Source organism: Coloeus monedula (genome assembly GCF_965178545.1).
Source record: "Coloeus monedula genome assembly, chromosome: 4".
NCBI lineage: Eukaryota > Metazoa > Chordata > Aves > Passeriformes > Corvidae > Coloeus > Coloeus monedula.
The window spans coordinates 26,587,278-26,603,479 of NC_138784.1; the positions used below are offsets into that span (position 1 = coordinate 26,587,278).

General features: G+C 54.0%; 1 protein-coding gene across 6 annotated transcripts; it reads right to left on the minus strand.

Annotated features, from left to right (window-relative positions):
* Window positions 1-1,057: 1,057 nt before the first annotated feature.
* Window positions 1,058-13,030, minus strand: PMM1 (phosphomannomutase 1). Of its 6 annotated transcripts, none has more exons than XR_014226327.1 (10): window positions 12,953-13,030; window positions 12,739-12,856; window positions 11,785-11,861; window positions 11,526-11,617; window positions 9,205-9,304; window positions 8,342-8,417; window positions 5,471-5,586; window positions 4,425-4,674; window positions 2,816-3,005; window positions 1,058-2,717 (listed from the first exon to the last, which is right to left on the minus strand). XR_014226327.1 is itself a non-coding variant. In XM_082279743.1 (8 exons), exons 1-8 carry the CDS (start codon window positions 13,019-13,021, stop codon window positions 4,552-4,554), a joined length of 771 nt encoding a protein of 256 aa, XP_082135869.1. In that variant the 5' UTR covers window positions 13,022-13,030; the 3' UTR covers window positions 4,203-4,551. The 6 variants fall into 6 exon arrangements, 1 of the variants encoding a protein (XP_082135869.1); XR_014226328.1 differs by having other exon boundaries at window positions 1,058-2,414; window positions 2,509-3,005; XR_014226326.1 differs by having other exon boundaries at window positions 1,058-3,005; window positions 11,785-11,831.
* Window positions 13,031-16,202: the final 3,172 nt, after the last annotated feature.

The following is a 16,202-nucleotide window of genomic DNA, read 5'->3' on the forward strand; positions in this document are numbered from 1 at the left end:
CTGAGCAGCCTCGGCCATGGGGCGAGCGCAGCCACATCCTCCCCAGCCCCTCGGTGTAGGCAGGGTCTCGTATACAAAGCACAAATTTAGTTTTTGGTTTTCTCTGCCATACCCTGGCCAGGTGGGCTCCCACAGCCCCAGGGAGTGGCAGCACAGAGGGCACTGGGACAGGGACAACATGCACTGGGCTGGTCCTGAGCTCACCCCAGGGGAATGGCCCTGATGCTCCAGGAATTACCAGCATCTTAAAGGGTTCCAAGCAGGGTTGGAGACAGTGGGGTGCCATCAGGACCCCTTGAGCAGGGCAGGAAGTTATAGGCAGCTCCCAGAGCATCTTCTCAGCAGGAGCTACTGGCACTGCCAGTGGATAGAGTGGGGACCTTTTTTGCTGCCGCTGTTGCCGACAGGGCTAAGTGGGAAGAGGAGCAGAGCAAGGCTGGTGCCATCCAGGACAGCTGGGCCCTGTGGATTCAGGAGGACCACCCATGCTGGTGTGGGGACTGCCCTGGGACCCTCTGGCCCATCTCACTGCCAACCTGAAGCCTGGCTCTCCCAGGGGCTGTGGCAACTGTGGCTCAGGCTCCAGGCATCCCCAGGACATGCAGTCAGCTTGGCCAAGGCAAACTGTTGGATTTTTTTTTTTTGGAAATGAACTAAAACCCTAGACTCGTTGGTGTTTTTACAACTCTGGTGTGGTTCCCGCCTGTCTGACCATGTGTCAACCTTTGTAACATTGGCAATAAACCATTAAAAGTGACTTTCCCATGAGCCCTGCCCATCCTGGCTCTTTGTCCTCTGTGTGTGTGTCACAGTGATGGCACTGGTGACTCTCTCAGTAAAGGACCCAGGAATTTATCCAGACACCAGGACGGACTCACCCACAGTATGTCCCGGGGCTGGAGGTGCTCCAGAGGTTGCTGCTCACCCTGAGGGGTGACCAGGACTGGGTCTGGTCCCCCACTGCTGTGGGGACTTTGAAGTGTGTCTTGCCTGTTGTCTGGCTGCCTTTCACCCTGCACAGCCTGGCACAAAGCACACACTGCCTCCAACTGCTGTGTGTTGTGGTTTTAATAGGATTGATTTAAATTTTTTTAATATACATCTCTATGTATTTAAATATATTTCTCATTTAACAGTATTATCAGCCAGACAGGAGCTGCCCATCTCACACTGATATGGATCCATACAGCAAGACAGTCCCAGGCGTGGGGCCTGCCATGTCTGCTCAATCACATCCATGGGGAGAAACCCCCGCTTATGCTGTGGGCACTGACCATGAGAGGAGCATCGTGGCAAAGGGGTCTCAGGGACAGACATGAAATATCCCCTAGGAGTAGGGCTCCCATCCCAGCATGCATCAGCCCTGCCTGCAAAAACACAACACAGGCAGCCTGGACTCCCAGGGGCCCTGCCTGAGCAGGGGTGTGGGACAAGGTGGTCTCCAGAGGGCCCTTCAACTATTCCGTGGCTCTGAGACCCTGGGGCTGCCCCAGCTACTTTTGATGCTATCCTCCTCTTCCTCATCCCTCTAGCAGGATGGGGGTTTTCCAGGTGGGGCGTGCCCTCAATTAGCCCAAGCTTGGTATAAGACAGAGACAGGAACAGGGAAGGCTCCTGAACTTGATCCCACCTGTGCATGCGTGAGCTCCTGAGCAGAGAAAGCGATGGCTGGTGTCTCAAAGGTCATCTCTGCCTCTGTTCTGCTCGCCCCACAACTCCCCCATCCTGAGCATGGATGCACCAGGGGCAGCCTTGGGCAGAGCCTGCCTTTCCCTTCAAAGGTGCAAGTCACCTCAGCCCCCAAGGCCACCATGGTGCCCCATGCTGTCAGGGTCAGATCCTGCTCTTCACTCATCACTAAGCTCACTAGAGGTCCTGCTGGCTATGAACAGACTTACAGGAAAAATAAACTCCCCGAGACTCACACATAACCTGATCCACAGTGAAACAGAGGAAGGAACCACAAAACACAATTTCTCCATGAAGATTGCAGTGGAGGGCCAAAACCTGTGACCTGTGAAAAGGGTATCCTGCACACAAGCTTCTCCAACAGGTCCTCTTCTCCCACACAGAAATCTTCTCTGGGTAGAAAGAGGAATTCATGGATTTGATGGGGATTTCCAGATGCTGGGCAGACCGCTGTGCTCATGCAAACGTACTGCATCAGAGATCTGATGTGTTGTAGTTAGGAGGTGCAGTTAGGTGGAGGAGACAGCACCCCACCAGCACTGGTCATGCAGTATCCCTGCTCCTGTGGCCAGGCAGCAGTGCCAAGGGCCACCAGGGACTGTGCCCGTGGCAATGTGGGAGCCCTGCCCCGGGTCTAAAAGCACCAGTGTCTCTCGCCTGAGGAAGATGGGAGTGCCTTGAGTAGGCGGTGGTAGCCAGCTGAGAAACTTCTCTCTGCAGTCCAGCTGCCAGTGGAAAATGGAGAGCCACGATGAGGAAACCAGGAAGAGAAGAAAAAGGGGAGAGAAAACAGGACCAAGAGACAGGGCAGTGCCATACCAGCAGGGATGAGGTGAGAAAGGCTCCTTGGGAGCAATGGGGAAGGGTTTACAGGAACCTCCAGCATTCTCCAGGTCCACAAACACCAGATCTGTGTACCCTGAGGAGCTTACAAGCAGGACATCTCCCTGGAGGGGATCCCTGAGCTCCTTTTGAGCACCAAGTTGTGACGAGTGCCACCACTGTGGCCACATACCCCAATGCAACTGCTGGGAATAAAAGGACAACATGAGGGAGAAGGTCAAAGGCTGAAGGAGAGATGTGGGTTTGCAACCCACAAAGATCCAGAGAGAGGAACAGGACATACGACATGGACACTGGACATCCTGTCTCCCTAAAGGTGAGCATGTAAACTGAGTGTGTGGGATGAGATGGAGTGGAAAAGCAAGCTTGGAGGGCACTGCTGAGCAGGTACATCCAGTAGCTCCATAAACCAGGTATGGCTGGTGTTGGCCCCCTCTGAAAATGTCTCTGGCAGCAGGATGGAAAGCTGAGCACTGGGGAAGGAAGGAGACTTGGTCTGTTATGAATGCCCTGGGTACGGTTTTATAAGGACATCTCTCTTATGAGGAAAGGCTGCAGGAGCTGGGCCTGTTTAGTCTGGAGAAGAGAAGACTCAGAGAGGATCTCATTAATGCATATAAATACCTCAAAGGCAGATGCCAAGAGGATGGTGCCAGATTCTCTTTGGTGGTGCCCACCGAAGAGTGATGAGCAATGGCCATAAACTAAAACACATGAGGTTCCACCTCAACATGAGGAAGAACTTCTTTACATTGAGGGTGGCAGAGCACTGGAACAGGCTGCCCAGGGAGATTGGGGAGTCTCCATTTCTGGAGACATTCAAAACCCACCTGGACACATTCCTGTCACCTGCTCTATGTGACCCTGCCTTGGCAGGAGGGTTGGACTAGATGATTTCCAGAGGTCCCTTCCAAACCTAACAATTCTGTGATTCTGTGATGCCCAAAGGACACAGGAGTGGGAAGACCACTGGAAAGCCTTCTACCCCAAATGGTTCCATAGCATCCAGCTGTGCCAGGCAAGGTCTGACTTGAAAATAGAGAATAATAATATAGAAAATAAACCCTAGGGTTTTTTTGTAAGCTAAAGAGAAGAATTAGTTTCTTCATGCACCCAAGCAAAGCTTAGAGCAGCAGCCCAGTCACGTTACAGCTATCGTTCCCAGGTCATCTGTAGGGAGGGACTGGCACACTGTGGCACTGAGGGGAAGGACATGGTTACCTCTCCATTAGAAAGCACAATGGTGCAACAAGCTGGGATCTCAGCTACTCCTTCCTACCACAGGCTTGGAGCAAACAGCCTTCCTGGCCTCCTGCCTCGGAGCAGCTCCAGTGAATGCCTCAAGCCTCAGCAGCTGCAGCCTCTCTGGCCAAGGTGCAAAGGGGATAGAAAGGTGAGCCACATGTTCCCTCATGCACAAGTGTTAAAGAGAAACCAAGTGGGAGAGGAGAGGAGAGGAGAGGAGAGGAGAGGAGAGGAGAGGAGAGGAGAGGAGAGGAGAGGAGAGGAGAGGAGAGGAGAGGAGAGGAGAGGAGAGGAGAGGAGAGGAGAGGAGAGGAGAGGAGAGGAGAGGAGAGGAGAGGAGAGGAGAGGAGAGGAGAGGAGAGGAGAGGAGAGGAGAGGAGAGGAGAGGAGAGGAGAGGAGAGGAGAGGAGAGGAGAGGAGAGGAGAGGAGAGGAGAGGAGAGGAGAGGACACACACTCAGTCTTTGGCCCTTTCAAATGCTTTCTGATCACAGAAGCATCTGCATCACCTCCCACCACAGCTGAACTGTCAAGAGAGGAGTTTCTCTGGAGGCAAGGAGGGTCTGGTACCACAGCCCCCAGCCACACACGGGGAGTGCTGAGGGGCTGCTCAACCAAGGCCCCCTCCTGCCACCCACCCACACTCACGTGTTACATCCTGACCAGCTCTGTCAAGTGTTTTTTTGGTCTACCCTGAGCAGATTCCTCAAATGAAGGTGCTTTTCCTGGTGGGGGGAGAGGGTGGGACTGGGGCAGGGATGCAGGGACTGGGTAGTCAGCACTCATTTGCTCTTTCTGGAAAGAAGATTTCGCGGCATCGCTGGACCGTGTCCTGGGGGGACTGGACACTGTGTCCTACAGTGCGGGGATCATCATAGATTTCATAATCGTTCCCTCCCTGCAGGGGAATAGAAAATAGGGACAGCATTAGCAGGGTCTTGCCAGAACAACCTCATCCATGAATCCGCATTTTGCTCTGTCCCGTGGGGAGCTGGGCTGGGAGCCAGTGGCTGGGCAGGCAGGGACTTGGTGGGCAGGGGAAGGCAGGGCTCTGATGGCCCAGGGGGGCAGAAGAGGCTGGGCTGGGAGCTCTGCTCCCTCCCTCTTGCCTCCCTCTTCAGTGCCAGGGGAGGAGCATAGAAAAGATGGGGAAAGTCCCAGATCAGCAAAGCTTGTCCAGGAGCCTGGGGTTAACCCCTGCCCTACCTGTGGAGGGGCTAGCAGAAGGTGGGCTGGGCACATTTGGGGAGCAGAGGCTGCCAGCATATGGGAGAGCTGAGTGGATGACCAAGCTGATCTACAGCAGTAAGGATGCATCATCCTCCACTGCTCTAAAGGGCAGGTGAAGCTGTTCCTGCTATTGAGGAATTCTCTCCTAAGTGCTGGGGGCTTGTGTTCTGGGTCATGCAAGCCACAGGAGTGGCTGCTGCCCTCCTGAAGGTGCTGGGGCAAGGAAAGCAATGCTGAGGTGGACCTGCTTCCCAGCACAGTGAATCCAAAGTGATTTCCCCGCAAGCCAGCAGACCTGCTGCCATCATGAGAGCATCACAAACCCACAGCAAAGGGCAGCATCTTCCCCCCTCACACCACTAAAGGTCTGTGTCGGCACCAGTGGGACCATGGGACCCACAGGACCCATGATGGAGCAGCAGGAGAGAAAGCAGCCATGTGTGGGGCAAGTGGGGCATACTCACAGGGGTCGTCTCATTCCCAAAGAAGTGGATGGTGTCAAATCTCTCGTCGTCGAGCACATTGAGGCAGTAGCGTTTGTCCCAGCCCTCTGGGAAGACATCAAAGCTGATCATGCCACCTGCCAGGAGAAGGGAGGGCATCAGGCAGTGTTGCTGGGAGCTGGCAGAGTATCCCCCCACCCTAGGATGGGCAGGAGGATGGGAGAGGGCTGGATGTCTGGGGGGAGACCCCATCACAAACAGCAGCCACAACCAGCAGCTCTGCCTTGGTGTTCCTCTTGGCACGTGGCTAGGATAGTGGCAGAGGCTGTTCCTATGACAACAGGCTGCAGTGACATCAGCATGGCTGGGGTGCCATTAGCACAGCTTCCCTACAGGCAAGCAGGAACCAGTGGGTTCTTCCCAAGAGAGGCATCTTCTGGGGGGAGATTTAGGGTCACGCCTTGCAGACAGTACCAGCACATTCTGTGTCCCAACAGGGGACAATGACCTTGGAGACTGGCACCAAAGTCTCTCCTAGGCTCCTGCCTGGACATCACTGGCCCTTCTAAAACCACTGTTCTGATGCTCCTTAACTGCGCAGGGACTGGGGTTTCCTGCACACTGTCTCTGCACACTGATCAAGGACCAAGGACCAGTGGAGGTACCATGAACCCATCGACACAATCAGGGCATGACCCTGACCTGTCACCTCTTCACACAAGAGTTAAGTGAGGGTTGCCAACATCTGCAGAGGCACCGAGTCAGACGTGACCACCATACAGTGGGAAGGGAGCTTCCCCAGAGAACATGCACGTGGACATGGACACCCACAGCCACCAAGGGTTAACAAACTTCCCAGCCCTTGCTCTTAGACCAGGCAGAGTTTACCCCAGCACTTGGCTGCCTTTTGGGGGTGCTTGGAGGCAGCACCTTCCCCCTCCTCTCAAGTTGCCCCACTGTGTCCACGGGCTGCAGACAGACCCTTGTCCCAGCACCAAGACAGGAGACCTGCTCTTCCCAAAATAAAGCCTGCAGCTTAGGGCACACATACGTTTACGTCTCACTCAGAGCAGAGGTAGAGGGATTTGAGCTGGGATGTGTGTCCTCCTGCCAGTCAGCTCATCTTCTCCAGGCAATCTACTGGAGTATCCACCAGAAATCCTGGCATTTCACGCTCTCCTTAAGTGATAATCCTACCTCCTAAGGAAGGGGGTGAGTAGACAGATAATCACAGGGTCAGTTCCTGCTGAAGGAGAGGCACCAACACCCCAGGCTGTTCAAACATGCAAGTCCTGATGCTATGCACTTCCCCTTCGTGGCTGTTTGGAGTGTCCCTGTTGGTTTGGGGATTCCTTGGAGCCTGGGAAGCTGAGAATGGAGCCTGTATGTCCCACCTTGGAGCAGAGAAACTGGACAGGGCACTGTTATGAAGATGGGAGCAATTGCCCTAAGAGCTCAGAGGTGGGGATGGCCGCAGGCTTGCAGCAGGATCCAGCATCAGAGCAGGAGCTAAACCTGGTGACATCCTCTGGTTTTGCATCCAAAGTAATTTACCTGTGAAAAACACTGCCTTTCACTGCATTCTCACCTTCTAAAGAGAGCTGGGCAGCAAGAAGGGGCTCCTGATGCCAGCTGGAGCAGGTAGGAAATCAAAGGGAGAAGAGGTGGTGTGAACCAGCCAGCACTGTCGCTCCCCTAGGCAGAGCAGGGGCCTGGGGGGCTGCAGGGAGACCTCCCACCACCTCTGGGCCTTGGAGACCTCCCACCACCTCTGGGCCTTGCATCCTCCACAGCCAGGGAGAAGGCACATGGAGCCAGCCTGGCAGAAGAGCTGTTTCTGTGTGCCCTTCTCTCAGATGCCTGACCTGAGAGTGCCACATTTTCTTTGTGGAGGAGCGGGGGGCCCACAGCTCCCCTTCATGTTTTTATACAACAGGACTGGGCTCTTCGTGGCAGCTTCCCAATGTCCAGAGAGAAAGGCCCATTGTCCTGCTCTCACGCCCCATGCCTGAGGGGACACAGCAGCAGGGACCTTGTCTTTCTCTGCTGTGACAAACAGTGTGTGCCAGTGCTGTGGGCAGCACAGGATGCCCTTGGCAGGATGCTGAAGGCAAGCGAAGGCTCTCAGAGAAAAGCTCTTGGAGGATCAGAGGGCCCGGGGTGTCACCCTCTGCCTCAGCCTCACCAACCCCTTGCCCTTGCGCTGGGCTGCCACATGGCACACCCCTGCAGAGGATCCTCTTCCAGCATCATCCCCACAACTTACACACCCCCATTTTACTCCCTGTCCTGGCCAGACCCCCAGGATTGCTCAAGCCCCTCCTTCAGCTCCTCACCTTTGGTAAGGTGGCTGTCAGAACCACCCTAAGAAGCGGCCTGACAAAAGCCCATGGCAGCGAGCTGCAACCTCCTTACCCCTTGTCAGCTCTTCCTCCAGGAAGAAAGATGTTCCCTTTACTGATAACTGTCCCAAGAAAATCCCAGAGCCAAGACATGGATTAGGCTCCTGTCTCATTCCTCAAGAAGAGTACACGTGCCTGGGGCTCTGCTGGCCACCCTGCTGCTGATGCTTGACCCAGAACAGACCCACTGGGCAGCAGTGGGCTCCACTAACTGAGATTAAGGCAGGGATAATGTCATGGGATAGAAACTTGACTGTCTGGCCGATTCCCAGGGAGGCAAGTCTGCAGCACGGTTTATTCTCTGCATGGATGCAGACGTCATGGATGCAAACATGACTCCCCTGTGGCAGCTCTCCAGGACTAAAAACTCCTTCTGCTCTTCCCAGGGTTTCCAGACACTCAGAGGGAACAGTCTGGATTCCTGCTCTCCTTCACAGAATTTTATGGGAAACACAATAAAAGCAAAGCCAAGGAAGCCCTCCCCGCTCACCTCGAGAGAAACGCAAGCCTTTGCCAGCAAATTCCCTCTGCAAGGCTGCCACGAACTTCTCCCGTATCCGCTCTTTCTGCGGAGGATAAGGAGGAAAGGGAAGAAAAGAGGGTTTGAATAACTGGATGTTGATAGTCTCCCAGAATCCACTGTAACCTGTCTGCTGGGCAGCTCTGCTCCCTCCCCACCTGCACTGGGCCCCAGTGTCATGCCATTTAGCCAGCTTCCACCAGTCCTGCCCAGTGTCCAAGCAGGCCACCAGCTCACTCCATTGGGAGGAGCAGACCCCAGACCTTCCCTGGCAATGAAATGCAACTGCTGCAGTTTCCCACAGCCCAGTTCATAACACAAAGCCTCCAGTTTTGCTTAAAAAGTCTTGCAAAGACCAACTGATCCCTCAACCCCAAGAAGCTTCCCCAGGCAGAAACTGGTATGAGCATGGGCCAAATCCTGCAGAGACCTGCCCAGCAGATCTGCCGTGTCCGGAAAGCCCAGTAGTTCCAGCTGTTGGGGCTGGGGGAGTGGGAGAGAGAAGATAGCTGCTGGGCCATCTTTGGGTACTGTAAATGAGGAAACACACTGTTAAATAACTGCCTCGTTCCCTGGGGCTCTCCCACAGTACAGGGAATCCTGCTAGCCACCCCCTTGCACTGGTGGTCCCCAATGAAATCAAATTTCTTCCACGCATCTGTGTCTTCCCTTGGGTTTTCTGACTCCCAGTCCTGTCTCCACCTTGCTGCATACAGACAGCTCAAAGCTGGACCTCCCTTCTCCTTGGGAAGGGGGGGAGCACGTAAGACCTGAGATCTGTGGTTGTGCAAAACCAGCAAAGGGGAGGGTGAGCCCAGGTCTGGCCCTCGTACCTTGTCCAGCTCGGAGAACTCGATTCGCTCCTCTGGGGTGCAGCTCCGACCGATGGGGGAGATGTTCAACATCCCATTGCGAAACTCGATGAAGGTCCCTCTGTGGGTGGGCAAAGACACAAGGTTACTGGGGCAGGGAGAGAAAAACAACCTTTCCAGGAGGATGGCTGCTTAGTGAGGCTCTGCAAGAACATGCAGGAGGAGAGAAGCCATGCCCACTTGTGAGAGCTTCACACCAGGCACAGAACAGGCATCAACAACTGCTTAAGGTCCCAAGGGGCTCACAGTTTTATAAAAAGAGACTATGAGAGAAGAGGAATAAACAGTTCCTGTGTGCCCTGGGGATGGGCTGGAAGCAACGAGCTTAGGGAAGATGACGGGTAACGTTTTCTAATGTTGTGATAACTGCAAGGGCAGCCACTGCCTGGCCTGGACCAGCTGCCTGATGAGGCTGTGGCACCTCTACCCCATGAGGCTCTTCAGAAATGCTGTGTGGGCTGGCTGAAGATGGCACTACCTTGGGGCAGTGGGATGGCCCAGGTCAGTGTAACTCACTGTTGATGTCCGGCAGCAGGCTGAGGAGCAATCAGGACCTCCTCGAGGGACACAAATCAGAGTCTTTTTATCTCCCTCTTGACCCCTGCACCTTTGACTTCAGCTCTTATCTAAGCTTGCACAGACAGGATCCAGTTCATGCTGGCCACCCTCACCTTGTGCTGGGGTCACTTCTCGGCCGCTTCCTCAGTGGGCTGGTTGAAAACACTGAGCTGGCAGAAAACTGCTCCCTTCTTTTCTCTCTGCTAAAAACCCAGCTACTTCTGTTTGCTTATTAAGGGGTCAGACAGGTATACCAGCACTGGTGGGACAGAAACAACAGGGGATGGCAGCCCTGCCAGTGTGAAAACAGATTGAAGCTCTTGTGCTGGAGAGGGAGATCCCCTGCCCGGTCCAGCTGAGGACCCCTGAGCTTATTGTCCCTCCCAGCCCTGCCTGCTGTTTCTCTGTGATAAAGTGCTTACCACCCTGAGTCTGGAGAAAAAGCTCTCCCCCTCCTATCTCCTGGCACAGTGAGGAACATCATGGGGAATGGACACACAGGCAGCCATGCCTGCAGGCTGGGAGCAGCATCTCTGCAGCACCAAGGGTTTGGTGGCTCACACTCCAGGCCAAGACTTGGGAGATGTGGGTTAAAGTCCTTGCTTTGCTAGAAATCCCATAAGCCTAAATCCACAGAGCTACTTGGAAGCTGAAACTTCGCCAAGGCTGTTGGGTAACCAGACAGCAATTAGGCAACCAAACAGCCTTGAGGCTTCTGGGTCCCAGCCTGTGCTTTCGGGGGCCTGTTCAGCCAGCAGTCCTGTTGCAAGGAGCCACCCTAGCCCCTCTCACTGGTCCTTGTATTGCCATGTGGTGACTCATATCAAGCAACTAATCTGGATCACAGTTTAGCAACTTCTACCAGATTAATTTCAACCCCACAGTTCACCTGCTCGGGTTCACTGTAGAAACACAAGGGGAGAGCAGGAAAAAAACCAGCCATGGCAAGGGGAGGGCAGAGCTGCTGCTCTCAACAGCCCTCGGTGGCTCACATGTTCTTGAAACTGTGGTCTGAGGTGAGGTTTGACCCTGCACCCAGGCTGGTTTAATTGCAGACTGCCTCTGAAAGAGGCCCTCCTGCTCCCCCCTTCCACTTCATGCCATTGGTTCTCTCTCTTTCTGTGCTAACAGAGTGAGCAGATCCAATGGAATACTACCCTTTCTTGTCCTGGTAGTGGCCTGGTCTTCCTTCAGCAGAGGTATACCAACCCAGCTCACCCTCTGGCTGCTGGATCCCAAGGTAAAGAGAGCAACACAGGGTATGGAGCAGAGCAGGGCCAGCCAGGGACACTGGGTTAGAAACAGTGAGAAACTGTGTGCTCAGGGGCTGGACTTCCCCTCTTAAGATCCATTGTTTGCCTGTCTGGAAACATATACTGCCAGTGATGCCTGATGCCCTGACCAGTAGCAAGCTGGTACCATTGTCCTAAATGAGATACACACGGTGGCTGCACCCTGCTTCCCAGGGAGGAAAATCCAAGGGGCAAAAGAGCAGGCATTATGCTAAAACAGAGTGCAGACTCTTCAGGACAAAGACCCTCCTCCATTATTTGCCAAGGTGCCCAGCTCAGGGAGACAGTGATCCTACACAGGGCCTCTGGATGCTAAGATAAAACCCAGAGCAAGACAAGCTCCATAGATCAGCTCTTTTTAGGAGAGCTCTGGAGCTCAGCTCCCCAGAAATCAATGTCATGACTTCCACTCGTGTACGCTTGGGCCGTTACCGTTTCTTGGGCAGCTTCAGCAGCGCCATGTAGTTGAGACAGAAGTTGATCAGATCCTGCAGTAGCTCCTCCCCCAAGTGGTCCTGAATGGCCTGCAGAAAGAGAAGGGCAAGTGAAGACGCTTGACTTCCCATGAAACCCACCTGGAAGAGGGAGCAACTGGGGAGAAGAGGCTGCCTGTCTGCCTGGGTAGGATAGGCGCTGCTCCCCCCGGTGCACAGGGCAGGAGAGCCATGGCTGCAAAGGGAGCTGGACTTACCTGCTTGGAGACCAGCTGCCCATTCTTGTATTGCACTGTGCCATTCTCTGCGAAGACGTAGTCAAACTTATCAATGACTGAGAGGGGAGGAAACAAAAGAGGAAACATAACTACTGCCTGGGAAAAGGGGCTAAAAGGACTGGGCTCAGGACTGAGTGAACCATCTTCCTGCTTCCTTAGTACTGTGCCTTCTGCAGCTCCTGTGCTCTGCAAAGGGCCACTGGCCATCCTACGCTCCTTGCTTTCCACAAAGTGGATGAGGAGATTATCTCCTGCTCACGGGTGGGGAGCTGACGCATGCAAGGGGAAACGACCTGACCGAGGTCACGGGCTGAATCAGTTGCAGGACGAAGATAAGGGCTCAGACATGTCTGGCTTTCCACTACATACGTGCTACTCTGCTCTCTCCTGTGCCCTCCCCACTGCCAGGCTGCTGGGCTGATGTGGTTACTAGTTATCTAACTCCAGCCCCCCCTGCAACCCAGACACGCCGCACTGGCGACTCAGCAGCAATCAGCCTCAGCCGGGAATTTCTCGGCCTCCCTCCACTTAACGAAGTGGGAGGCAGAGCTTGGAGCCCAGTGGCGCTTGTCATCCATGCTGGAGGAGAACGCGGTAGAGGAGGCAGGTGCTGCCCCCTTGCCCTCCCACTCCCTACTCTACCCCATGTTCCCATTGGAACATGACGAGGAACCTGCGGGGACCCCACCACGGAGCAGCAGGGAGGCGAAAATTGCCTGGGAGCCGTGAAGCTGTCAGAGCTCTGACGAAGCTCGTACAAAACTGACGCTGGAGCCGGCAGCATGGATTGGAGCATCCCTGCCTGCCCTCCACGCAGGGAGAGGGAGCCAAGCAGCAGCTCCCGCCTGGGCACGGCCAGCCACTCCAAGTGCAGCCTTGGGGTTGGATTTAGGGCACAGGCGACCCCCGGGAGACCTCGTCCGCCGCGCTCACCTTCGTCCCCTTCCCCCAGCTGCTCGGCTATCTTGGCATAGTCGGAGCCTCCCACCACGCCGATGTGCACCCTCTGCCGCAGCTCCCGCAGGAACGCGTCCACCTCCGGCTCGATTTTCTGGCGGGGAAGCAGCGGGTGAGGCCGCAGCCGGCGGGACGAGCTCCGCCTCGCCGGCCTCGCCCCCCAGAGCCGCGCGCCCCCGCGCCCCGCTACCTGCCGGGCCGGCGTCAGGGTCCCGTCCACGTCGAAGAGACAGAGCACCCGGCCCCGAGCCGCCGCCATCCCGCCCGGGCTCTGCGGGCGGGGGGCGGGACCGCGGAGCTGATGGCGGCCGCCCGCCCTCCGGGGCCGCACGGGTGGGACGTGCCGCCGTGCCGGGCACCTCTTGTCTGCTCCCCCGCGCCTCCACGGCCCTTACGAGGATGCACAAGGTGCGGCTCTTGAGCTGCTTCCCCGCTTCGGGTCTTCCCTTAAATCCTTTTAGAGCCCGGAGTTTGGGAGAGGCGGCGTGTGGGGCGTGCATCTCTTCAAATTTGCTGTTATTACTGCAGTGCCCCCCGGAACTGAGGGGCTGTGGGTCTGGATTGAGCTCCCTGATAAGCTCAGCTCCTCTGGGGGTTTCTGTGAAGGGGACAAGAGCAGCACGCACTCTCCTAGTCAGTCTCTCACCTTGCTTTTCCGATAGGATGCTGCTAATATTTTCACTGGGGAAACGAAAATACCCTCTGCACAAAGCCAGTAGCTTTTTCTTTGACCTGCCTACCATTTAGGATTTAAGTAGACCATCTGGTCAGATCATATTCATACAGCGCCCTATTAGGCTCGCCTGACATGTGGCAGTGGACAGCCCCCCTCCCTCTCCCAGTAATTCCTGAATTATTTTCCGAAATCAAAACCAGCCTGTGTGGAACATCCAATGCTTTCTGCTCAACAGTTAGCTTGCATTCTCTCTCTAGCAGTGCTCAGTGTGCTGAGCTAGGTTGGAACTGGGGAGAGATTTATTCTTCTTTTACAGTCTGATTGTTTTTTGCCTCAGTTACCATTTGCTCCAGGATATCATGCAACCCCTTTTCCCAGTTCTCCACCAGATACCTCTCAAAGGGAAGCATTCAGGTGCCTTCACAGATTCTGGGTTTTGTTTGTGGTTTATGATTTTCCTGCTCCCACTCAGTGGCAGGGGAATGTACAGAAACAATGTTAATAATTTACCGCTGTGCCATTGCCTTGGACAAGGTTTACCAAAACATCCTCAGCTACTTTCTGGGGGAGACATTCGCTGAGTCCACCAGGACAGCTATTCCCGTACTGTTTCTTTGAGTTGCCTCCACAACACTGTGAGTCAGGCAGTCTTGGATGGGTATTACTGTGTGTTACTAACCCCAGCATTGATATTTCCGCAGAATCTGTGGCCTTGTGGATCAGACCCTGGTTACAGTCTCCCACCTCTGGAAATGTGGACTCTTCTCAGATGCACTGAAGCTCCCAGAATGGTTTCTTAGTACGCAGCTACTTTGCATGCAATTGGGTGCTGAATTTTTCGTTGAGTTTAGGGTTATGCTCACATATAGGATTTGTTGAGGTGTGGTTACACATTTATCATCAGTTAATGTGTGGATGCTTACTCCAGAATATGAGTACTTCCAAGTGTGCCTACCATGGCATGCTGATGGGTGAGTAGAGATGCCTTCCCGGATTTGGGTGCTCGAGTACCAGAAGGCAAGGAGCTGCTCTCCCATGCAGCAGAGCCGTGAGCTAACGCCCAGGACTCTCAAAGGAAAGCCATGGGGTCAGACACACAGTGAACTCCCGGGGTTTCAGGAATGCGAGCCTTTATTTTCATAAATCATGACACGGTACAAGGAGGACACTTCCCATGGCTGGGTGGAAGTGGTGTGGAGTTAGAAGACCTATTGTAGCAGCACTGTGTTCTGCTGTAGCCCGAGCTGCTCCATGATCTTGTCTCCTGGCTGCTCCTACCTGCAGCTTTCTGGTCTGGGAGAGACTTCCCTCGTACCTCTTGCATTGACATTACTGTGGGCGCTGCTCTCCCCTGGCTCAGGTGCATCCCTGTGCTGCAAAGCAGCAGTGCCACCTCGGGGCACTTTCCAGAAGTGGTAAGTCTGCTAAAATAACGGGACAGCGGCCACATTTTCACACTCCTGCAGTACCATTGGGTTCATGTTGCCCAGGAGAACTTCCTGAAATCTGAGCTACCCGCTGTGCTTTCTCAGCTTGTTGCGCTGCTTTAGGAAGTCTCTTCACGTCAAAACGCCTCTCCCAGGAAGCACCTTGGCGGCCATTTGGTATCACCTGGTGAGGACCCGGGGCAACTTGGTTTCCCTGGCAGCATAAACCTGCCTTGTGCTGAAGTGCACAGCTGTCCACAGCTGTGGCTGTTCCCTCAGCCGGGTTAGCTCTGAGAACAGGGCCACCGTGGCTGTTCCAGTTATTTAATACTTTGCACTCCAACCACTCCTGATACATTTGCTTGATTGCTGCTTGGATAGGCAGCAGCTGTCGTCAGGAATAAAATCTTTGTTACTGGCAGGAAAAGCCAGGAAATTTTGTTTGAAGTTTAGAAGGTAAGAGGCTGTGAGCACTGGCTTACACTCTGTCTAGAGCTGCCATTAAGGTCAAGGTTTTCCTTTCAGTTTTAAAATTTAATTTTTAAAAAGTATTTAAAAATATTAATTTAAAAATACCTGTTTTCCAGGTATTTCATGTGGGGCTGTACTAGTACTTGATAGCAAACCAGCACCGCAGCTGAAGAACACAGCCAAAATAACCACAATCACACATCTTTGTTACAATCCCCTTCTGTTACAAGACCTCTTCTGTACTGCACTGATACAGACTGTTACACAAACAGCAAACTGTGTGGTTTATCATTTGGATGCCATCAAGAAGCATGCAGACGGCTGAATGGAACAGAATGAGCCAGACATTTTAGGCAGTGCTACATAATCCTCACCAATATCCCCTCTGAAGCTCCAGAGGAACCCAGCCATGAAGTCTACTTCTTAGTCTACTGCTTTTTTCCCCTTCTTTCCCTTTTGAAAGTAGTATCAAGGCAGTCAGGGAAAGACTTTTTCCCACATTAAAACTCTTGTTGGGCATCTTCTTCAACAGCAGACATCAGACATTTCATACGTGCACACTTAGATGAGCAAGGGCTGAACAAAACCTGTGATGACAGAATATTTTCATTCACCTTGTCCAAGCTGTGTCAAGCCTCAGGAGCATGGTTTTAAATACTGTGGTACCTACAGAAGAAAAATTTTCCCAAACTTAAATAGGAGTATTGTCTGTGGCCAGTTTGAGCAAAGGGCAGTGGCCACCACTACTTCCAGTAGCAGCACCTGGCACAAACAGCTTGGACAATTCCTCACACTGCACTTCCCACGTGGGACCAGAGTGAAGATGATGACTGCTGGGCAGCTGTGTGGGCACACGCAGTCAAACA

Excerpts from the sequence above, each read along its gene's own strand:
- PMM1 (XM_082279743.1), bottom strand. The coding sequence starts at position 13,021 with ATGGCGGCGGCTCGGGGCCGGGTGCTCTGTCTCTTCGACGTGGACGGG. Across the intron at positions 11,618-11,784 it reads GGCAGCTGGTCTCCAAGCAG|GCCATTCAGGACCACTTGGG; the intron begins GTAAGTCCAGCT and ends CTCTTTCTGCAG. Across the intron at positions 5,587-8,341 it reads AGGCTTGCGTTTCTCTCGAG|GTGGCATGATCAGCTTTGAT; the intron begins GTGAGCGGGGAG and ends TTCTCCTGGCAG.